At 40.1% G+C, this 25,398-nt stretch overlaps 1 protein-coding gene across 1 annotated transcript in view; it reads right to left on the bottom strand.

Moving 5' to 3' along the window:
- Positions 1-25,398, bottom strand: part of WDFY2 (WD repeat and FYVE domain containing 2) — a 336,435-nt gene that overhangs the window by 89,525 nt on the left and 221,512 nt on the right. The window contains exon 7 of the mRNA XM_053708379.1: positions 2,777-2,903. Within this exon, the coding sequence (XP_053564354.1) occupies positions 2,777-2,903 (127 nt within the window). The remainder of the gene's footprint in view (positions 1-2,776; positions 2,904-25,398) is intronic.

Raw genomic sequence — 25,398 nt, 5'->3', positions numbered from 1 at the left:
GGACAGTGCAGATGAGGCTGGCATGTACTACTACATACGGGGAGTAAAGCAAACTAACACACAATGCACGGTATACCGCAGTATTCACGCACAACACGTCCAGCCGCACATACTGTTATCACTCACAGTTATGCACTAAGATCCCGCGCACATATCTTCAGCACCGTCATCAAAATAGGGAGTCGGCAATTCCCGGAACCCCGCCCACACATCTCTAACCCGCCCACACATCTCCAGTAAGATAAAACACACTATGCCTAACGTCCGCCCAAAAAAGTACAGGAGTATAATACTATAATTGCAGCAGCACTATCGGTCCATTACAGGTCTCAGAATACTTATTCTAGGTCCCCTCTCTTGATTTTGACTTTAACATCCTGAATCCCAGTTCTCAGCTCCTTTAACCAACGCTTGTTGTTATAAAAAAATAAATACATCTGTTTTTATTGGAACATCTGTCCCCAAGTCAAGTTGGTTGAGAAGGCAGTATAGTATGTGTGCTGTGCTTATGATCTGATTTTTGTTAAGTACGAAATACAGGGCTAATAAAAACGCTGCCTCGTACGTGACAAGCTGCCAAAAATAATATGTTGTGAACATAGTAAATGTGACAGCTCATCTGTCCCAACGTAGCTGGGTGGCATTTTGGAGGAGTGGTGAGGCTATCCTTGGTGGAGTTTAGTAGACGTGGGAGGTATCCTGGGCGGGCGTTAGGCATAGTGTGTTTTATCTTACTGGAGATGTGTGGGCGGGGTTCCGGGAATTGCCGACTCCCTATTTTGATGACGGTGCTGAAGATATGTGCGTGACATCTTAGTGCATAACTGTGAGTGATAACAGTATGTGCGGCTGGACTTGTTGTGCGTGAATACTGTGGTATACCGTGCATTGTGTGTTAGTTTGCTTTACTCCCCGTATGTAGTAGTACATGCCAGCAGCCTCCCCCTTGTAGCTTGTGACTAATAAGCACGGTGCTCTACTAGTTATCAAAGTTTACATTGCATATAATGTACAATATACGCAATATTCTCCAAGCTTTTGTGCACGTCTCGTTTGCTCAATTATCCCCTTAGCGATATGCTATGTTGCAGCATTGTGGGCTGTGCGTGAGTATGAGCATTGAATATGGGCATTATAGCTATGTTAGAAAGCATGATCATACTCGCGCACAGCCCACAATGCTGCAACACATAATAACAGCCAACTTGTGGGGCTCAGTCTGAAAACGGAGGGGGACAGCTGGCAGGCAAGTAAACAATTAGAAGGGGGAACAGGGTGCTTGGCACGGGGCCCAGTGAGTGAGATTCCCTATTCCCCTGCACAGTTGAACAGTCAGGGAGGGGATTGTAATTGACATGTATTAGCAGTTCCAGCATGGGGGCTGGCTATAAGGACACTAGCTAGGGAGCGAGGAAAAACACCTCGCTTTGTAGCTAGTGTGTCCTACAAACGTATTCTTATGGAGAGAAACTTTGTCATTAATTTTAGAAGCTTTAGCAGAAAAAATGCTAATACATGTCAATTACAAACTTTATATTCTTTGAATTCTTTATTTAAATACCCCATATTTTTTTGAGTGCATAATGTCCCTTTAAGCGTTATTACTAGTACTTTATTATGTATATATTTTGTATTAGTTTGAAAATCATACAATTGTGTAGGTCCAGTTGCATTGCACTGGGTAGTTATTGTGCCTTTGTGGGGTCGGTATCCCCAATTAGTACTGGGTTTCACACCCTACTGACTGTCACTTCCCAAATGGATAACTTCACACAGTCTGCTTTTTAGTGATGTTCTCAATTTTATTGATTAAAGGACCAGTCAACACTGTAGATTTGCATAATCAACAAATGCATGATAAGAAGACAATGCAATAGCACTTAGTCTGAACTTAAAATGAGTAGTAGATTTTTGTTAATTAAATTGCAAAGAATATACTCAAAAGAATATACTTATAATGGTCCAGCATGACTGTGCCCTTGTGCACAAAGTGATGTCCATGATATCATAGTTTTAAAGAGTTTTGTGTGAAGGAACTTGAGTGATCTGTACAAAGACCTGACCTTAAAGCTATTGAACACCTTTGTTTAACATCAGTGCCTGACCTCATAAATGCTCTTTTGTCGAAAGTCTTCTCAGAAGAGTGGGGGGGGGGGGCACTCCATATTAATGCACATGGATTTAAAATGTTATGTACAACATGCTCATATAAGTATTTGTGTGTATAATATACATATATTTTATAAAGGTACTAAAGTAAAATATAACACTTACAAGTAACGCGATTCTCAGTAATATTTAGTCACACAGGAAAGTGGTACAATAAAAAAAAAAAAAAGGTACATACTTTTTCAAATAAACATTGTATCACCATGCTATGTGTATGAGGAATTACTGGCTTATAAACCAACTACAGCGCTTCTGTGCAGGTATAATAACATAATATGGCTGCAGAATCCAGTGTATGTGTCTAAGTTGTTTGCTTCCACAGAAGTCTTGCTGAACACTGCCAAGAAGGTTCCTAAGCAACCATCATTACTGGAACTTCTTGGAAGGTTCCCTGTGGGACTGTTTACAAAAATGAACAAATGATTGAGTACAGATGACACCTTTATTAAAAAAATGAAAATAGAGTGATTTAATAAGTAAACCACTAGTCAGCTTAAAACGGCACAAAGGATGACATAATTAGATTTTATTTTAAAAATCAGTTTGATATTACAGTATTAATACTAATGATGGTATAGTTTTGCTTAATTGCAGTGCACATACTTACTTATGTCCCTGTAGTTCTACTGCGGTGCCTTTTCGTCCTCCAATATCCCACATGATGATAGAATGGTCAGAACTTCCCGAATACAAAAGTCTCTGGACTGGATCCCAGCATAGTGCAGTCACTCCAGCTGTAAGACAACAATAAGCAAAGCTGTCTTACTGAAAAAGCTCACATTATTATTATAAAGGGGGAACCAGCAGAATAGACGCTCCTAATAAGCTTGCTAAAAAAAAGCTATGCATAAATATATAAAGCATTCACACTGCATATACAATGCAAGTCATAACTAGTTGATTTAGTTAAAGCATAGCCATGCATGTCTGAAAAAGCACAAACTATAAAACCGGAGGGATTTAGTAAATGTCCACAAAGAAGACCATGTGGCTATCATAACTGCAATATTGAAGCTTCTGAGCAGGAGTATGGGCATGTGACCATGTGATCAACGTCACATACACAGTAAAAGCTTCCACTAAAACAGTTACAGCTTTAAAAGGACAGTCTAGTCACAATTAAACTGTCATGATTCAGATAGGGTATGCAATTTTAAACAACTTTCCAATTCACTTTTATCATCAAATTTGCTTAGTTCTCTTGGTATTCTTAGCTGAAAGCTAAATCTAGGTAGGCTCATACCCTTGAAGGCCGCCTCTTATCTCAATGCATTTTACATTTTATCACAGCTAGAGGACGTTAGTTCATGTGTGCCATATAGCTAACACTGTGCTCATGCCGGTGGAGTTACTTATGAGAAGGCACTGATTAGCTAAAATGCAAGTCTGTCAAAAGAACTGAAATAACAGAATTTATGTTTACCTGATAAATTTCTTTCTCCAACGGTGTGTCCGGTCCACGGCGTCATCCTTACTTGTGGGATATTCTCTTCCCCAACAGGAAATGGCAAAGAGCCCAGCAAAGCTGGTCACATGATCCCTCCTAGGCTCCGCCTACCCCAGTCATTCGACCGACGTTAAGGAGGAATATTTGCATAGGAGAAACCATATGGTACCGTGGTGACTGTAGTTAAAGAAAATAAATTATCAGACCTGATTAAAAAACCAGGGCGGGCCGTGGACCGGACACACCGTTGGAGAAAGAAATTTATCAGGTAAACATAAATTCTGTTTTCTCCAACATAGGTGTGTCCGGTCCACGGCGTCATCCTTACTTGTGGGAACCAATACCAAAGCTTTAGGACACGGATGAAGGGAGGGAGCAAATCAGGTCACCTAAATGGAAGGCACCACGGCTTGCAAAACCTTTCTCCCAAAAATAGCCTCAGAAGAAGCAAAAGTATCAAACTTGTAAAATTTGGTAAAAGTGTGCAGTGAAGACCAAGTCGCTGCCCTACATATCTGATCAACAGAAGCCTCGTTCTTGAAGGCCCATGTAGAAGCCACAGCCCTAGTGGAATGAGCTGTGATTCTTTCGGGAGGCTGCCGTCCGGCAGTCTCGTAAGCCAATCTGATGATGCTTTTAATCCAAAAAGAGAGAGAGGTAGAAGTTGCTTTTTGACCTCTCCTTTTACCTGAATAAACAACAAACAAGGAAGATGTTTGTCTAAAATCCTTTGTAGCATCTAAATAGAATTTTAGAGCGCGAACAACATCCAAATTGTGCAACAAACGTTCCTTCTTTGAAACTGGTTTCGGACACAGAGAAGGTACGATAATCTCCTGGTTAATGTTTTTGTTAGAAACAACTTTTGGAAGAAAACCAGGTTTAGTACGTAAAACCACCTTATCTGCATGGAACACCAGATAAGGAGGAGAACACTGCAGAGCAGATAATTCTGAAAGTCTTCTAGCAGAAGAAATTGCAACTAAAAACAAAACTTTCCAAGATAATAACTTAATATCAACGGAATGTAAGGGTTCAAACGGAACCCCCTGAAGAACTGAAAGAACTAAATTGAGACTCCAAGGAGGAGTCAAAGGTTTGTAAACAGGCTTGATTCTAACCAGAGCCTGAACAAAGGCTTGAACATCTGGCACAGCTGCCAGCTTTTTGTGAAGTAACACCGACAAGGCAGAAATCTGTCCCTTCAGGGAGCTTGCAGATAATCCTTTTTCCAATCCTTCTTGAAGGAAGGATAGAATCCTAGGAATCTTAACCTTGTCCCAAGGGAATCCTTTAGATTCACACCAACAGATATATTTTTTCCAAATTTTGTGGTAAATCTTTCTAGTTACAGGCTTTCTGGCCTGAACAAGAGTATCGATAACAGAATCTGAGAATCCTCGCTTCGATAAAATCAAGCGTTCAATCTCCAAGCAGTCAGCTGGAGTGAAACCAGATTCGGATGTTCGAACGGACCCTGAACAAGAAGGTCTCGTCTCAAAGGTAGCTTCCAAGGTGGAGCCGATGACATATTCACCAGATCTGCATACCAAGTCCTGCGTGGCCACGCAGGAGCTATCAAGATCACCGACGCCCTCTCCTGATTGATCCTGGCTACCAGCCTGGGGATGAGAGGAAATGGCGGGAACACATAAGCTAGTTTGAAGGTCCAAGGTGCTACTAGTGCATCCACTAGAGCCGCCTTGGGATCCCTGGATCTGGCCCCGTAGCAAGGAACTTTGAAGTTCTGACGAGAGGCCATCAGATCCATGTCTGGAATGCCCCACAGGTGAGTGACTTGGGCAAAGATTTCCGGATGGAGTTCCCACTCCCCCGGATGCAATGTCTGACGACTCAGAAAATCCGCTTCCCAATTTTCCACTCCTGGGATGTGGATAGCAGACAGGTGGCAGGAGTGAGACTCCGCCCATAGAATGATTTTGGTCACTTCTTCCATCGCTAGGGAACTCCTTGTTCCCCCCTGATGGTTGATGTACGCAACAGTTGTCATGTTGTCTGATTGAAACCGTATGAACTTGGTCCTCGCTAGCTGAGGCCAAGCCTTGAGAGCATTGAATATCGCTCTCAGTTCCAGAATATTTATCGGTAGAAGAGATTCTTCCCGAGACCAAAGACCCTGAGCTTTCAGGGATCCCCAGACCGCGCCCCAGCCCATCAGACTGGCGTCGGTCGTGACAATGACCCACTCTGGTCTGCGGAATGTCATCCCTTGTGACAGGTTGTCCAGGGACAGCCACCAACGGAGTGAGTCTCTGGTCCTCTGATTTACTTGTATCTTCGGAGACAAGTCTGTATAGTCCCCATTCCACTGACTGAGCATGCACAGTTGTAATGGTCTTAGATGAATGCGCGCAAAAGGAACTATGTCCATTGCCGCTACCATCAACCCGATCACTTCCATGCACTGAGCTATGGAAGGAAGAGGAACGGAATGAAGTATCCGACAAGAGTCTAGAAGTTTTGTTTTTCTGACCTCTGTCAGAAAAATCCTCATTTCTAAGGAGTCTATAATTGTTCCCAAGAAGGGAACCCTTGTTGACGGGGATAGAGAACTCTTTTCCACGTTCACTTTCCATCCGTGAGATCTGAGAAAGGCCAGGACGATGTCCGTGTGAGCCTTTGCTTGAGGAAGGGACGACGCTTGAATCAGAATGTCGTCCAAGTAAGGTACTACCGCAACGCCCCTTGGTCGTAGCACAGCTAGAAGGGACCCTAGTACCTTTGTGAAAATCCTTGGAGCAGTGGCTAATCCGAAAGGAAGCGCCACGAACTGGTAATGTTTGTCCAGGAATGCGAACCTTAGGAACCGATGATGTTCCTTGTGGATAGGAATATGTAGATACGCATCCTTTAAATCCACCGTGGTCATGAATTGACCTTCCTGGATGGAAGGAAGAATAGTTCGAATGGTTTCCATCTTGAACGATGGAACCTTGAGAAACTTGTTTAAGATCTTGAGATCTAAGATTGGTCTGAACGTTCCCTCTTTTTTGGGAACTATGAACAGATTGGAGTAGAACCCCATCCCTTGTTCTCTTAATGGAACTGGATGAATCACTCCCATTTTTAACAGGTCTTCTACACAATGTAAGAACGCCTGTCTTTTTATGTGGTCTGAAGACAACTGAGACCTGTGGAACCTCCCCCTTGGGGGAAGTCCCTTGAATTCCAGAAGATAACCTTGGGAGACTATTTCTAGCGCCCAAGGATCCAGAACATCTCTTGCCCAAGCCTGAGCGAAGAGAGAGAGTCTGCCCCCCACCAGATCCGGTCCCGGATCGGGGGCCAACATTTCATGCTGTCTTGGTAGCAGTGGCAGGTTTCTTGGCCTGCTTTCCCTTGTTCCAGCCTTGCATTGGTCTCCAAGCTGGCTTGGCTTGAGAAGTATTACCCTCTTGCTTAGAGGACGTAGCACTTTGGGCTGGTCCGTTTTTACGAAAGGGACGAAAATTAGGTCTATTTTTTGCCTTGAAAGGCCGATCCTGAGGAAGGGCGTGGCCCTTACCCCCAGTGATATCAGAGATAATCTCTTTCAAGTCAGGGCCAAACAGCGTTTTCCCCTTGAAAGGAATGTTTAGTAGCTTGTTCTTGGAAGACGCATCAGCCGACCAAGATTTCAACCAAAGCGCTCTGCGCGCCACAATAGCAAACCCAGAATTCTTAGCCGCTAACCTAGCCAATTGCAAAGTGGCGTCTAGGGTGAAAGAATTAGCCAATTTGAGAGCATTGATTCTGTCCATAATCTCCTCATAAGGAGGAGAATCACTATCGAGCGTCTTTATCAGCTCATCGAACCAGAAACATGCGGCTGTAGCGACAGGGACAATGCATGAAATTGGTTGTAGAAGGTAACCCTGCTGAACAAACATCTTTTTAAGCAAACCTTCTAATTTTTTATCCATAGGATCTTTGAAAGCACAACTATCCTCTATGGGTATAGTGGTGCGTTTGTTTAAAGTGGAAACCGCTCCCTCGACCTTGGGGACTGTCTGCCATAAGTCCTTTCTGGGGTCGACCATAGGAAACAATTTTTTAAATATGGGGGGAGGGACGAAAGGAATACCGGGCCTTTCCCATTCTTTATTAACAATGTCCGCCACCCGCTTGGGTATAGGAAAAGCTTCTGGGAGCCCCGGCACCTCTAGGAACTTGTCCATTTTACATAGTTTCTCTGGGATGACCAACTTTTCACAATCATCCAGAGAGGATAATACCTCCTTAAGCAGAATGCGGAGATGTTCCAACTTAAATTTAAATGCAATCACATCAGGTTCAGCCTGTTGAGAAATGTTCCCTGAATCAGTAATTTCTCCCTCAGACAAAACCTCCCTGGCCCCATCAGACTGGGTTAGGGGCCCTTCAGAGATATTAATATCAGCGTCGTCATGCTCTTCAGTATCTAAAACAGAGCAGCCACGCTTACGCTGACAAGGGTTCATTTTGGCTAAAATGTTTTTGACAGAATTATCCATTACAGCCGTTAATTGTTGCATAGTAAGGAGTATTGGCGCGCTAGATGTACTAGGGGCCTCCTGAGTGGGCAAGACTCGTGTAGACGAAGGAGGGAATGATGCAGTACCATGCTTACTCCCCTCACTTGAGGAATCATCTTGGGCATCATTGTCATTATCACATAAATCACATTTATTTAAATGAATAGGAATTCTGGCTTCCCCACATTCAGAACACAGTCTATCTGGTAGTTCAGACATGTTAAACAGGCATAAACTTGATAACAAAGTACAAAAACGTTTTAAAATAAAACCGTTACTGTCACTTTAAATTTTAAACTGAACACACTTTATTACTGCAATTGCGAAAAAACATGAAGGAATTGTTCAAAATTCACCAAATTTTCACCACAGTGTCTTAAAGCCTTAAAAGTATTGCACACCAAATTTGGAAGCTTTAACCCTTAAAATAACGGAACCGGAGCCGTTTTAAACTTTAACCCCTTTACAGTCCCTGGTATCTGCTTTGCTGAGACCCAACCAAGCCCAAAGGGGAATACGATACCAAATGACGCCTTCAGAAAGTCTTTTCTAAGTATCAGAGCTCCTCTCACATGCGACTGCATGCCATGCCTCTCAAAAACAAGTGCGCCACACCGGCGCGAAAATGAGGCTCTGCTTAAGCTTTGGGAAAGCCCCTAAGGAATAAGGTGTCTAATACAGTGCCTGCCGATATTATTATATCAAAATACCCAGATAAAATGATTCCTCAAGGCTAAATATGTGTTAATAATGAATCGATTTAGCCCAGAAACAGTCTACAGTCTTAATAAGCCCTTGTGAAGCCCTTATTTATGATCGTAATAAACATGGCTTACCGGATCCCATAGGGAAAATGACAGCTTCCAGCATTACATCGTCTTGTTAGAATGTGTCATACCTCAAGCAGCAAGAGACTGCACACTGTTCCCCCAACTGAAGTTAATTGCTCCCAACAGTCCTGTGTGGAACAGCCATGGATTTTAGTTACGGTTGCTAAAATCATTTTCCTCATACAAACAGAAATCTTCATCTCTTTTCTGTTTCTGAGTAAATAGTACATACCAGCACTATTTCAAAATAACAAACTCTTGATTGAATAATAAAAACTACAGTTAAACACTAAAAAACTCTAAGCCATCTCCGTGGAGATGTTGCCTGTACAACGGCAAAGAGAATGACTGGGGTAGGCGGAGCCTAGGAGGGATCATGTGACCAGCTTTGCTGGGCTCTTTGCCATTTCCTGTTGGGGAAGAGAATATCCCACAAGTAAGGATGACGCCGTGGACCGGACACACCTATGTTGGAGAAAAGGGGGCTGTTTGCAGAGGCTTAGATACAAGGTAACCACAGAGGTAAAAAGTATATTACTATAGCCGTTTTGGTTATGCAAACCTGGGGAATAAGTAATAAAGGGATTATCTATTTTTTTTAAATAATGAAAATTCTGGAATAGACTTTTCTTAACTAGACAACCCCAAAGCTAATGTGCATTTCCGTTTTAACATAGTAACATAGTAGATAAGGATGAAAAAAGACCGAAGTCCATCGAGTTCAACCTATACAAATCTAAAATAAATAAAGATTTTCAATTTAAAAAACATAATTTATGTAATAACTTACCTGATAAATTCATTTCTTTCATATTAGCAAGAGTCCATGAGCTAGTGACGTATGGGATATACATTCCTACCAGGAGGGGCAAAGTTTCCCAAACCTTAAAATGCCTATAAATACACCCCTCACCACACCCACAATTCAGTTTAACGAATAGCCAAGAAGTGGGGTGATAAGAAAAAAGTGCGAAAGCATATAAAATAAGGAATTGGAATAATTGTGCTTTATACAAAAAAATCATAACCACCACAAAAAAGGGCGGGCCTCATGGACTCTTGCTAATATGAAAAATGAATTTATCAGGTAAGTTCTTACATAAATTATGTTTTCTTTCATGTAATTAGCAAGAGTCCATGAGCTAGTGACGTATGGGATAATGATTACCCAAGATGTGGCTCTTTCCACGCAAGAGTCACTAGAGAGGGAGGGATAAAATAAAGACAGCCAATTCCTGCTGAAAATAATCCACACCCAAAATAAAGTTTAATGAAAAACAAACTGAAACCGCTGCCTGAAGTACTTTTCTACCAAAAACTGCTTCAGAAGAAGAAAATACATCAAAATGGTAGAATTTAGTAAAAGTATGCAAAGAGGACCAAGTTGCTGCTTTGCAAATCTGATCAACCGAAGATTCATTCCTAAACGCCCAGGAAGTAGAAACTGACCTAGTAGAATGAGCTGTAATCCTTTGAGGCGGAGTTTTACCCGACTCGACATAGGCATGATGAATTAAAGATTTCAACCAAGATGCCAAAGAAATGGCAGAAGCTTTCTGGCCTTTTCTAGAACCGGAAAAGATAGACTAGAAGTCTTCAACATAATATTTCAAAGCTCTAACAACATCCAAAGAATGCAACGATTTCTCCTTAGAATTCTTAGGATTAGGACATAATGAGGGAACTACAATTTCTCTACTAATGTTGTTGGAATTCACAACCTTAGGTAAAAATTCAAAAGAAGTTCGCAACACCGCCTTATCCTGATGAAAAATCAGAAAAGGAGACTCACAAGAAAGAGCAGATTATTCAGAGACTCTTCTGGCAGAAGAGATCGCCAAAAGGAACAAAACTTTCCAAGAAAGTAATTTAATGTCCAATGAATGCATGGGTTCAAAAGGAGGAGCTTGAAGAACCCCCAGAACCAAATTCAAACTCCAAGGAGGAGAAATTGACTTAATGACAGGTTTTATACGAACCAAAGCTTGTACAAAACAACGAATATCAGGAAGATTAGCAATCTTTCTGTGAAAAAGAACAGAAAGAGCAGAGATTTGTCCTTTCAAAGAACTTGCGGATAAACCTTTATCTAAACCATCCTGAAGAAACTGTAAAATTCTCGGAATTCTAAAAGAATGCCAAGAAAAATGATGAGAAAGACACCAAGAAATATAAGTCTTCCAGACTCTATAATATATCTCTCTGGATACAGATTTACGAGCCTGTAACATAGTATTAATCACAGAGTCAGAGAAACCTCTTTGACCAAGAATCAAGCGTTCAATCTCCATACCTTTAAATTTAAGGATTTGAGATCCTGATGGAAAAAAGGACCTTGCGACAGAAGGTCTGGTCTTAGCGGAAGAGTCCACGGATGGCAAGAGGCCATCCGGACAAGATCCGCATACCAAAACCTGTGAGGCCATGCCGGAGCTACCAGCAGAACAAACGAGCATTCCTTCAGAATCTTGGAGATTACTCTTGGAAGAAGAACTAGAGGCGGAAAGATATAGGCAGGATGATACTTCCAAGGAAGTGATAATGCATCCACTGCTTCCGCCTGAGGATCCCGGGATCTGGACAGATACCTGGGAAGTTTCTTGTTTAGATGAGACGCCATCAGATCTATTTCTGGAAGCTCCCACATTTGAACAATCTGAAGAAATACCTCTGGGTGAAGAGACCATTCGCCCGGATGCAACGTTTGGCGACTGAGATAATCCGCTTCCCAATTGTCTATACCTGGTATATGAACCGCAGAGATTAGACAGGAGCTGGATTCCGCCCAAACCAGAATTCGAGATACTTCTTTCATAGCCAAAGGACTGTGAGTCCCTCCTTGATGATTGATGTATGCCACAGTTGTGACATTGTCTCTCTGAAAACAAATGAACGATTCTCTCTTCAGAAGAGGCCAAGACTGAAGAGCTCTGAAAATTGCACGGAGTTCCAAAATATTGATCGGTAATCTCACCCTCCTGAGATTCCCAAACTCCTTGTGCCGTCAGAGATCACCACACAGCTCCCCAACCTGTCAGACTTGCATCTGTTGAAATTACAGTCCAGGTCGGAAGAACAAAAGAAGCCCCCTGAATTAAACGATGGTGATCTGTCCACCACGTTAGACGTTAGAGTGTCGTACAATCGGATTTAAAGATATTAATTGAGATATCTTTGTGTAATCCCTGCACCATTGATTCAGCATACAGAGCTGAAGAGGTCGCATGTGAAAACGAGCAAAGGGGATCGCGTCCGATGCAGCAGTCATAAGACCTAGAATTTCCATGCATAAGGCTACCGAAGGGAATGATTGTGACTGAAGGTTTCGACAAGCTGAATTCAATTTTAGACGTCTCTTGTCTGTCAAAGACAGAGTCATGGACACTGAATCTATCTGGAAACCCAGAAAGGTTACCCTTGTCTGAGGAATCAATTAACTTTTTAGTGAATTGATCCTCCAACCATGATCTTGAAGAAACAACACAAGTCGATTTGTATGAGATTCTGCTAAATGTAAAGACTGAGCAAGTACCAAGATATCGTCCAAATAAGGAAATACCACAATACCCTGTTCTCTGATTACAGACAGAAGGGCACCGAGAACCTTTGTAAAAATTCTTGGAGCTGTAGCTAGGCCAAACGGCAGAGCCACAAACTGGTAATGCTTGTCCAAAAAAGAGAATCTCAGGAACTGATAATGATCTGGATGAATCGGAATATGCAGATATGCATCCTGTAAATCTATTGTGGACATATAATGCCCTTGCTGAACAAAAGGCAAGATAGTCCTTACAGTTACCATTTTGAACGTTGGTATCCTTACATAACGATTCAATATTTTTAGATCCAGAACTGGTCTGAAGGAATTCTCCTTCTTTGGTACAATGAAGAGATTTGAATAAAACCCCAGCCCCTGTTCCAGAACTGGAACTGGCATAATTACTCCAGCCAACTCTAGATCTGAAACACATTTCAGAAATGCTTGAGCTTTCACTGGATTTACTGGGACACGGGAAAGAAAAAATCTCTTTGCAGGAGGTCTTATCTTGAAACCAATTCTGTACCCTTCTGAAACAATGTTCTGAATCCAAAGATTGTGAACAGAATTGATCCAAATTTCTTTGAAAAAACGTAACCTGCCGCACCTTCATGTGGACTTAGAAGCTGGCTTTGCTTCATGTGGACTTAGAAGCTGGCTTTGCTTTTCTAGAAGGCTTGGATTTATTCCAGACTGGAGATGGTTTCCAAACTGAAACTGCTCCTGAGGATGAAGGATCAGGCTTTTGTTCTTTGTTGAAACGAAAGGAACGAAAACGATTATTAGCCCTGTTTTTACCCTTAGATTTTTTATCCTGTGGTAAAAAAGTTCCTTTCCCACCAGTAACAGTTGAGATAATAGAATCCAACTGAGAACCAAATAATTTGTTACCCTGGAAAGAAATGGAAAGTAGAGTCGATTTAGAAGACATATCAGCATTCCAAGTTTTAAGCCATAAAGCTCTTCTAGCTAAAATAGCTAGAGACATAAACCTGACATCAACTCTGATAATATCAAAAATGGCATAACAGATAAAATTATTAGCATGTTGAAGAAGAATAATAATATTATGAGAATCATGATCTGTTACTTGTTGCGCTAAAGTTTCCAACCAAAAAGTTGAAGCTGCAGCAACATCAGCCAATGATATAGCAGGTCTAAGAAGATTACCTGAACACAGATAAGCTTTTCTTAGAAAGGATTCAATTTTCCTATCTAAAGGATCCTTAAACGAAGTACCATCTGACGTAGGAATAGTAGTACGTTTAGCAAGGGTAGAAATAGCCCCATCAACTTTAGGGATTTTGTCCCAAAATTCTAATCTGTCAGACGGCACAGGATATAATTGCTTAAAACGTTTAGAAGGAGTAAATGAATTACCCAAATTATTCCATTCTCTGGAAATTACTTCAGAAAGAGCACCAGGAACAGGAAAAACTTCTGGAATAACCACAGGAGATTTAAAGACCTTATCTAAACGTTTAGATTTAGTATCAAGAGGACCAGAATCCTCAATTTCTAAAGCAATTAGTACTTCATTAAGTAAAGAACGAATAAATTCAATTTTAAATAAATATGAAGATTTATCAGCATCAATCTCTGAGACAGAATCCTCTGAACCAGAAGAGTCATTAGAATCAGAATGATGATGTTCATTTAAAAATTCATCTGTATAAAGAGAAGTTTTAAAAGATTTTTTATGTTTACTAGAAGGAGGAATAACAGACATAGCCTTCTTGATGGATTCAGAAACAAAATCTCTTATGTTATCAGGAACATTCTGAACATTAGATGTTGATGGAACTGCAACAGGTAATGGTACATTACTAAAGGAAATATTATCTGCATTAACAAGTTTGTCATGACAATTAATACAAACAACAGCTGGAGGAATAGCTACCAAAAGTTTACAGCAGATACACTTAGCTTTGGTAGTTCCAGCACCAGACAGCGATTTTCCTGAAGTATCTTCTGACTCAGATGCAACGTGAGACATCTTGCAATATGTAAGAGAAAAAACAACATATAAAGCAAAATTGATCAAATTCCTTAAATGACAGTTTCAGGAATGGGAAAAAATGCCAAGGAACAAGCTTCTAGCAACCAGAAGCAAAGAAAAAATGAGACTTAAATAATGTGGAGACAAAAGCGACGCCCATATTATTTTAGTGCCAAATAAGACGCCCACATTATTTGGTGCCTAAATGCTTTTGGCGCCAAAAATGACGCCACGTCCGGAACGCCAACATTTTTGGCGCAAAAGAACGTCAAAAAATGACGCAACTTCCGGCGACACGTATGACGCCGGAAACAGAAAAGATTTTTTTGCGCCAAAAAAGTCTGCGCCAAGAATGACGCAATAAAATGAAGCATTTTCAGCCCCCGCGAGCCTAACAGCCCACAGGGAAAAAGACTTACTTACCCCAGGACACTCATCTACATGTTTGTAGAAAGCCAAACCAGTACTGAAACGAAAATCAGCAGAGGTAATGGTATATATATATAAGAGTATATCGTCGATCTGAAAAGGGAGGTAAGAGATGAATCTCTACGACCGATAACAGAGAACCTATGAAATAGACCCCGTAGAAGGAGATCATTGAATTCAAACAGGCAATACTCTCCTCACATCCCTCTGACATTCACTGCACGCTGAGAGGAAAACCGGGCTCCAACCTGCTGCGGAGCACATATCAACGTAGAATCTAGCACAAACTTACTTCACCACCTCCATAGGAGGCAAAGTTTGTAAAACTGAATTGTGGGTGTGGTGAGGGGTGTATTTATAGGCATTTTAAGGTTTGGGAAACTTTGCCCCTCCTGGTAGGAATGTATATCCCATACGTCACTAGCTCATGGACTCTTGCTAATTACATGAAAGAAAAGGTGACTCATTTAATACTAGCAATCATATCCATGAATTTTGTTTATATATAGAAATGTATCCAGGCTATTTTTAAATGTATCTAGGGTATTTTCTCTATAATCATTCCGAAACCCCTGTAAAACGGCAACAATACTTCGTTTTTAGCTTTGCACAGACTAAAGACTTGGTTGATATGTTGTTTAAAAAAATTTAAGACAAGTTTTAAGAAAATAAGCAGGTTTCAATGAGATATAAAAAAATGTTTGTTAAAAGATTTTCAATTTAAAAAACATAATTTATGTAATAACTTACCTGATAAATTCATTTCTTTCATATTAGCAAGAGTCGCTGAGCTAGTGACGTATGGGATATACATTCCTACCAAAAGGGGCAAAGTTTCCCAAACCTCAAAATGCCTATAAATACACCCCTCACCACACCCACAAATCAGTTTAACGTATAGCCAAGAAGTGGGGTGATAAGAAAAAAAGTGCGAAAGCATAAAAAATAAGGAATTGGAATAATTGTGCTTTATACAAAAAAATCAAAACCACCACAAAAAAAGGGTGGGCCTCATGGACTCTTGCTAATATGAAAGAAATGAATGAGTCCATGAGCTAGTGACGTATGGGATAATGACTACCCAAGATGTGGATCTTCCACGCAAGAGTCACTAGAGAGGGAGGGATAAAATAAAGACAGCCAATTCCGCTGAAAATAATCCACACCCAAAATAAAGTTTAAATCTTATAATGAAAAAAACTGAAATTATAAGCAGAAGAATCAAACTGAAACAGCTGCCTGAAGTACTTTTCTACCAAAAACTGCTTCAGAAGAAGAATACACATCAAAATGGTAGAATTTAGTAAAAGTATGCAAAGAAGACCAAGTTGCTGCTTTGCAAATCTGATCAACTGAAGCTTCATTCCTAAACGCCCAGGAAGTAGAAACTGACCTAGTAGAATGAGCTGTAATCCTTTGAGGCTGAGTTTTACCCGACTCAACATAAGCATGATGAATTAAAGATTTCAACCAAGATGCCAAAGAAATGGCAGAGGCCTTCTGACCTTTCCTAGAACCGGAAAAGATAACAAATAGACTAGAAGTCTTTCGGAAATTCTTAGTAGCTTCAACATAATATTTCAAAGCTTTAACTACATCCAAAGAATGCAATGATCTCTCCTTAGAATTCTTAGGATTAGGACATAATGAAGGAACCACAATTTCTCTACTAATGTTGTTAGAATTCACAACCTTAGGTAAAAATTTAAAAGAAGTTCGCAACACCGCCTTATCCTGATGAAAAATCAGAAAAGGAGACTCACAAGAAAGAGCAGATAATTCAGAAACTCTTCTAGCAGAAGAGATGGCCAAAATAAACAAAACTTTCCAAGAAAGTAATTTAATGTCTAATGAATGCATAGGTTCAAACGGAGGAGCTTGAAGAGCCCCCAGAACCAAATTCAAACTCCAAGGAGGAGAAATTGACTTAATGACAGGTTTTATACGAACCAAAGCTTGTACAAAACAATGAATATCAGGAAGATTAGCAATCTTTCTATGAAAAAGAACAGAAAGAGCAGAGATTTGTCCTTTCAAGGAACTTGCAGACAAACCTTTATCCAAACCATCCTGAAGAAACTGTAAAATTCTCGGAATTCTAAAAGAATGCCAGGAAAAGTGATGAGAAAGACACCAAGAAATGTAAGTCTTCCAGACTCTATAATATATCTTCCTAGATACAGATTTACGAGCCTGTAACATAGTATTAATCACAGAGTCAGAGAAACCTCTTTGACTAAGAATCAAGCGTTCAATCTCCATACCTTTAAATTTAAGGATTTGAGATCCTGATGGAAAAAAGGACCTTACGACAGAAGGTCTGGTCTTAACGGAAGAGTCCACGGTTGGCAAGAGGCCATCCGGACAAGATCCGCATACCAAAACCTGTGAGGCCATGCTGGAGCCACCAGCAGAACAAACGAGCATTCCTTCAGAATCTTGGAGATTACTCTTGGAAGAAGAACTAGAGGCGGAAAGATATAGGCAGGATGATACTTCCAAGGAAGTGACAATGCATCCACTGCTTCCGCTTGAGGATCCCTGGATCTGGACAGATACCTGGGAAGTTTCTTGTTTAGATGAGAAGCCATCAGATCTATTTCTGGAAGTCCCCACATTTGAACAATCTGAAGAAATACCTCTGGGTGAAGAGACCATTCGCCCGGATGTAACGTTTGGCGACTGAGATAATCCGCTTCCCAATTGTCTATACCTGGGATATGAACCGCAGAAACTAGACAGGAGCTGGATTCCGCCCATACCAGTATTCGAGATACTTCTTTCATAGCCAGAGGACTGTGAGTCCTTCCTTGATGATTGATGTATGCCACAGTTGTGACATTGTCTGTCTGAAAACAAATGAACGATTCTCTCTTTAGAAGAGGCCATGACTGAAGAGCTCTGAAAATTGCACGGAGTTCCAAAATATTGATTGGTAATCTCACCTCCTGAGATTCCCAAACCCCTTGTGCTGTCAGAGACCCCCAAACAGCTCCCCAACCTGTAAGACTTGCATCTGTTGAAATTACAGTCCAGGTCGGAAGAATAAAGAAGCTACCTGAACTAAACGATGGTGATCTGTCCACCACGTCAGAGAGAGTCGTACAATCGGTTTTAAAGATATTAATTGAGATATCTTTGTGTAATCCCTGCACCACTGGTTCAGCATACAGAGCTGAAGAGGTCGCATGTGAAAACGAGCAAAGGGGATCGCATCCGATGCAGCAGTCATAAGACCTAGAATTTCCATGCATAAGGCTACCGAAGGGAATGATTGTGATTGAAGGTTTCGACAAGCTGAGATCAATTTTAGACGTCTCTTGTCTGTCAGAGACAGAGTCATGGACACTGAATCTATCTGGAAACCTAAAAAGGTAACCCTTGTTTGAGGAATCAATTAACTTTTCGGTAAATTGATCCTCCAACCATGATCTTGAAGAAACAACACAAGTCGATTCGTATGAGATTCTGCTAAATGTGAAGACTGAGCAAGTACCAAGATATCGTCCAAATAAGGAAATACCACAATACCCTGTTCTCTGATTACAGACAGAAGGGCACCGAGAACCTTTGTAAAAATCCTTGGAGCTGTTGCTAGGCCAAACGGCAGAGCCACAAACTGGTAATGCTTGTCTAGGAAAGAGAATCTCAGAAACTGATAGTGATCTGGATGAATCGGAATATGCAGATATGCATCCTGTAAATCTATTGTGGACATATAATGCCCTTGCTGAACAAAAGGCAGAATAGTCCTTATAGTTACCATTTTGAATGTTGGTATCCTTACATAACGATTCAATATTTTTAGATCCAGAACTGGTCTGAAGGAATTCTCCTTCTTTGGTACAATGAAGAGATTTGAATAAAACCCCAGCCCCTGTTCCAGAACTGGAACTGGCATAATTACTCCAGCCAACTCTAGATCTGAAACACATTTCAGAAATGCTTGAGCCTTCGCTGGATTTACTGGGACACGGGAAAGAAAAAATCTCTTTGCAGGAGGCCTTATCTTGAAGCCAATTCTGTACCCTTCTGAAACAATGTTTTGAATCCAAAGATTGTGAATTGAATTGATCCAAATTTGTTTGAAAAATCGTAATCTGCCCCCTACCAGCTGGGCTGGAATGAGGGCCGCACCATCATGTGGACTTGGGAGCTGGCTTTGGTTTTCTAAAAGGCTTGGATTTATTCCAGACTGGAGATGGTTTCCAAACTGATACCGCTCCTGAGGGCGAAGGATCAGGCTTTTGTTCCTTATTGTGACGAAAGGAACGAAAACGATTATTAGACCTAAATTTACCTTTAGATTTTTTATCCTGTGGTAAAAAAGTTCCTTTCCCTCCAGTAACAGTTGAGATAATAGAATCCAACTGAGAACCAAATAATTTATTACCCTGGAACGAAAGGGAAAGCAAAGTTGACTTAGAAGACATATCAGCATTCCAAGTTTTAAGCCATAAAGCTCTTCTAGCTAAAATAGCTAGAGACATATACCTGACATCAACTCTAATGATATCAAAGATGGCATCACAAATAAAGTTATTAGCATGTTGAAGAAGATTAACAATGCTATGAGAGTTATGATCTGTTACTTGTTGCGCTAAAGCTTCTAACCAAAAAGTTGAAGCTGCAGCAACATCCGCTAAAGATATAGCAGGTCTAAGAAGATTACCTGAACATAAGTAAGCTTTTCTTAGAAAGGATTCAATCTTCCTATCTAAAGGATCCTTAAAGGAAGTACTATCTGCCGTAGGAATAGTAGTACGTTTAGCAAGAGTAGAGACAGCCCCATCAACCTTAGGGATTTTGTCCCAAAATTCTAATCTGTCAGATGGCACAGGATATAATTGCTTAAAACGTTTAGAAGGAGTAAATGAATTACCCAAATTATTCCATTCCCTGGAGATTACTTCAGAAATAGCATCAGGGACAGGAAAAACTTCTGGAATAACTACAGGAGATTTAAAAACCTTATTTAAACGTTTAGATTTAGTATCAAGAGGACCAGAATCCTCTATTTCTAATGCAATTAAGACCTCTTTAAGTAAAGAACGAATAAATTCCATTTTGAATAAATATGAAGATTTATCAGCATCAACCTCTGAGACAGAATCCTCTGAACCAGAGGAACCACTATCAGAATCAGAATGATGATGTTCATTTAAAAATTCATCTAAAAAATGAGAAGTTTTAAAAGACCTTTTTCGTTTACTAGAAGGGGGAATAACAGACATAGCCTTCTTAATAGATTTAGAAACAAAATCTCTTATGTTAACAGGAACACTCTGAGTATTAGATGTTGATGGAACCACAACAGGTAATGTAACATTACTAAAGGAAATATTATCTGCATTAACAAGTTTGTCATGACATTCATTACAAACAACAGCTGGAGGAACAGATACCACAAGTTTACAACAGATACACTTAACTTTGGTAGATCCAGCACCAGGCAGCGTTTTTCCAGAAGTATCTTCTGACTCAGTGTCAATCTGGGACATCTTGCAATATGTAATAGAAAAAACAACATATAAAGCAAAATTGATCAAATTCCTTAAATGACAGTTTCAGGAATGGGAAAAAATGCCAGTGAACAAGCTTCTAGCAACCAGAAGCAATAAATAATGAGACTTAAATAATGTGGAGACAAAATTGACGCCCATATTTTTTAGCGGCAAAAAAAGACGCCCACATTATTTGGCGCCAAAAATGACGCCACATGCGGAACGCCAACACTTTTGGCGCAAAAAAACGTCAAAAATTACGCAACTTCCGTATGACGCCGGAAACAGAAAAAAAACTTTTTACGCCAAAAAAGTCCACGCCAAGAATGACGCAATAAAATGAAGCATTTTCAGCCCCCGTGAGCCCAACAGCCTACAGGAAAAAAAGTCAAATTTTAAGGTAAGAAAAAAACATAATTTATGTAAGAACTTACCTGATAAATTCATTTCTTTCATATTAGCAAGAGTCCATGAGCTAGTGATGTATGGGATATACATTTCTACCAGGAGGGGCAAAGTTTCCCAAACCATAAAATGCCTATAAATACACCCCTCACCACACCCACAATTCAGTTTAACGAATAGCCAAGAAGTGGGGTGATAAGAAAGTGCGAAAGCATAAAAAATAAGGAATTGGAATAATTGTGCTTTATACAAAAATCATAACCACCACAAAAAAAGGGCGGGCCTCATGGACTCTTGCTAATATGAAAGAAATTAATTTATCAGGTAAGTTCTTACATAAATTATGTTTTCTTTCATGTAATTAGCAAGAGTCCATGAGCTAGTGACGTATGGGATAATGATTACCCAAGATGTGGATCTTTCCACACAAGAGTCACTAGATAGGGAGGGATAAAATAAAGACAGCCAATTCCTGCTGAAAATAATACACACCCAAAATAAAGTTTAATGAAAAACATAAGCAGAAGATTCAAACTGAAACCGCTGCCTGAAGTACTTTTCTACCAAAAACTGCTTCAGAAGAAGAAAATACATCAAAATGGTAGAATTTAGTAAAAGTATGCAAAGAGGACCAAGTTGCTGCTTTGCAAATCTGAACAATCGAAGCTTCATTCCTAAATGCCCAGGAAGTAGAAACTGACCTAGTAGAATGAGCAGTAATCCTCTGAGGCGGAGTTTTACCCGACTCAACATAGGCAAGATGAATTAAAGATTTCAACCAAGATGCCAAAGAAATGGCAGAAGCTTTCTGGCCTTTTCTAGAACCGGAAAAGATAACAAATAAACTAGAAGTCTTTCGGAAAGACTTAGTAGCTTCAACATAATATTTCAAAGCTCTAACAACATCCAAAGAATGCAACGATTTCTCCTTAGAATTCTTAGGATTAGGACATAATGAAGGAACCACAATTTCTCTACTAATGTTGTTGGAATTCACAACTTTAGGTAAAAATTCAAAAGAAGTTCGCAACACCGCCTTATCCTGATGAAAAATCAGAAAAGGAGACTCACAAGAAAGAGCAGATAATTCAGAAACTCTTCTGGCAGAAGAGATTGCCAAAAGGAACAAAACTTTCCAAGAAAGTAATTTAATGTCCAATGAATGCATAGGTTCAAACGGAGGAGCTTGAAGAGCCCCCAGAACCAAATTCAAACTCCAAGGAGGAGAAATTGACTTAATGACAGGTTTTATATGAACCAAAGATTGTACAAAACAATGAATATCAGGAAGATTAGCAATCCTTCTATGAAAAAGAACAGAAAGAGCAGATATTTGTCTTTCAAGGAACTTGCGGACAAACCTTTATCTAAACCATCCTGAAGAAAAATAAGTCTTCCAGACTCTATAATATATCTCTCTAGATACAGATTTACGAGCCTGTCACATAGTATCAATCACAGAGTCAGAGAAACCTCTTTGACCAAGAATCAAGCGTTCAAACTCCATACCTTAAAATTAAGGTTTTGAGATCCTGATGGAAAAAAAGAACCTTGAGACAGAAAGACTGGTCTTAACGGAAGAGTCCACAGCTGGCAAGAGGCCATCCGGACAAGATCCGCATACCAAAACCTGTGAGGCCATGCTGGAGCTACAAGCAGGACAAATGAGCATTCCTTTAGAATATTGGAGAATACCCTTGGAAGAAGAACTAGAGGCGGAAAGATATAGGCATGATGACACTTGTAAGGAAGAGATAATGCATCCACTGCCTCCGCCCGAGGATCCCGGGATCCGAACAGATACCAGGTAAGTTTCTTGTTTAGATGAGAAGCCATCAGATCTATTTCTGGGAATTCCCACATTTGAACAATCTGAGGAAATACCTCTGGGTGAAGACCATTCGCCCAGGTGCAACGTTTGGCGACTGAGATAATCCGCTTTCCAATTGTCCATACCTGGGATATGAACCACAGAGATTAGACAGGAGCTGGATTCCGCCCAAACCAAAATTCGAGATACTTCTTTCATAGCCAGAGGACTGTGAGTCCCTCCTTGATGATTGATGTATGCCACAGTTGTGACATTGTCTATCTGAAAACAAATGAACAACTCTCTCTTCAAAAAAGGCCAAGACTGAAGAGCTCTGAAAATTGCACGGAGTTCCAAAATATTGATCGGAAATCTCACCTCCTGAGATTCCCAAACCCCTTGTGCCGTCAGATACCCCCACACAGCTCCCCAACCTGTAAGACTTGCATCTGCTGAGATTATAGTCCAGGTCGGAAGAACAAAGAAGCCCCCTGAACTAAACGATGGTGATCTGTCCACCATGTCAGAGAGTGTCGTATAATCGGTTTAAAGATATTAATTGAGATATCTTTGAGTAATCCCTGCACCATTGGTTCAGCATACAGAGCTGAAGAGGTCGCATGTTAAAAACGAGCAAAGGAGATTGCATCTGATGCGGCAGTCCTAAGACCTAAAATTACCATGCATAAGGCTACCAAAGGGAATGATTGTGACTGAAGGTTTTGACAAGCTGATATCAATGTTAAACTTCTCTTGTCTGACAAGGACAGAGTCATAGACACTGAATCTATCTAGAAACCTAAAAAGGTTACCCTTGTCTGAGGAATCAATGAACTGATTGGTAAATTGATCCTCCAACCATGAACTTGAAGAAACAACACAAGTCGATTCGTATGAGATTCTTCGAAAATGAGAAGACTGAGCAAGTACCAAGATATCGTCCAAATAAGGAAATACCAAAACCCTGTTCTCTGATTACAGAAAGAAGGGCACCGAGAACCTTTGAAAAAAATTCTTGGAACTGAGGCTAGGCCAAACGGTAGAGCCACAAAACTGGTAATGCTTGTCTAAAAAGAGAATCTCAGACACTAAAAGTGATCTGGATGAATCGGAATATGCAGATACACATCCTGTAAATCTATTGTAGACATATAATGCCCTTGCTAAACAAAAGGCAGGATAGTCCTACAGTAACCATCTTGAATGTTGGTATCCTTACATAACGATTCAATATTGATAGATCCGGAACTGGTCTGAAGGAATTGACCTTCTTTGGTACAATGAAGAGATAAAATAAAACCCCAGCCCCTGTTCCAGAACTGGAACTGGCATAAATACTCCAGCCAACTCTAGATCTGAAACACATCTCAGAAATGCTGAGCCTTTGCTGTGTTAACTGGGACACGGGAAAGAAAAAAATCTCTTAGCAGGAGGCCTTAACTTGAAGCCAATTCTGTACCTTTCTGAAACAATGTTCTGAAACCAGAGATTGAGAACGGAATTGATCCAAATTTCTTTGAAGAAAACGTAATCTGCCCCATACCAGCTGAACTGGAATAAGGGCCGCACCTTCATGGGTACTTAGGAGCTGGCTATAGGTTTCTATAAGGCTTGGATATATTCCAAACTGGAAATAGTTTCCAAACTGATACCGCTCCTGAGGATGAAGGATCAGGCTTTTGTTCCTTGTTGTGAGGAAAAGAACGAAAAATGATTATAAAACCTAAATTTACCTTGGATTTTTTATCCTTTGGTAAAAAAGTTCCCTTCCTTCCAGAAACAGTTGAGATAATAATTTATTACCCTGGAAAGAAAGGAAAAGCAAAGTTGACTTAGAAGACATATCAGCATTCCAAGTTTAATCCATAAAGCTTTTCTAGCTAAAATAGCTAGAGACATATACCTGACATCAACTCTAATGATATCAAAAGATGGTATCACCAATAAAATTATTAGCATGTTATAGAACAATAATAATGCTATAAAATTATGATCTGTTACTTGTTGCGCTAAAACTTCTAACCAAAAAGTTGAAGCTGCAGCAACATCCGCTAAAAATATAGCAGGTCTAAGAAGATTACCTGAACATAAGTAAGCTTTTCTTAGAAAGGATTCAATTTTCCTATCTAAAGGATCCTTAAATGAAGTACTATCTGCCGTAGGAATAGTAGTACATTTAGCAGGAGTAGAGACAGCCCCATAACCTTAGGGATTTTGTCCCAAAAAACTCTAATCTGTCAGATGGCACAGGATATAATTGCTTAAACGTCTAGAAGGAGTAAAAGATTTACCCAAATTGTTCCATTCCCTGGAAATTACTTCAGAAATAGCATCAGGGAGATTAAACACTTCTGGAATAACTACAGGAGATTTAAAAACCTTATTTAAACGTTTAGATTTAGTATCAAGAGGACCAGAATCCTCTATTTCTAAAGCAATTAATACTTCTTTAAATAAAGAACGAATAAATTCCATCTTGAACAAATACAAAGATTTATCAGCATCAACCTCTGAGACAGAAACCTCTGAACCAGAAGAACCATCATCAGTATCAGAATGATGATGTTCATTTAAAAATTCATCTGAAAAAACATAATTTATGTAAGAACTTACCTGATAAATTCATTTCTTTCATATTAGCAAGAGTCCATGAGCTAGTGACGTATGGGATATACATTCCTACCAGGAGGGGCAAAGTTTCCCAAACCTTAAAATGCCTATAAATACACCCCTCACCACACCCACAATTCAGT

Source organism: Bombina bombina, chromosome 3 (genome assembly GCF_027579735.1).
Source record: "Bombina bombina isolate aBomBom1 chromosome 3, aBomBom1.pri, whole genome shotgun sequence".
Lineage (NCBI taxonomy): Eukaryota > Metazoa > Chordata > Amphibia > Anura > Bombinatoridae > Bombina > Bombina bombina.
The sequence above is the reverse complement of the archived record's forward strand: the minus strand, read 5'-3'. Positions and strand labels throughout refer to the sequence as shown.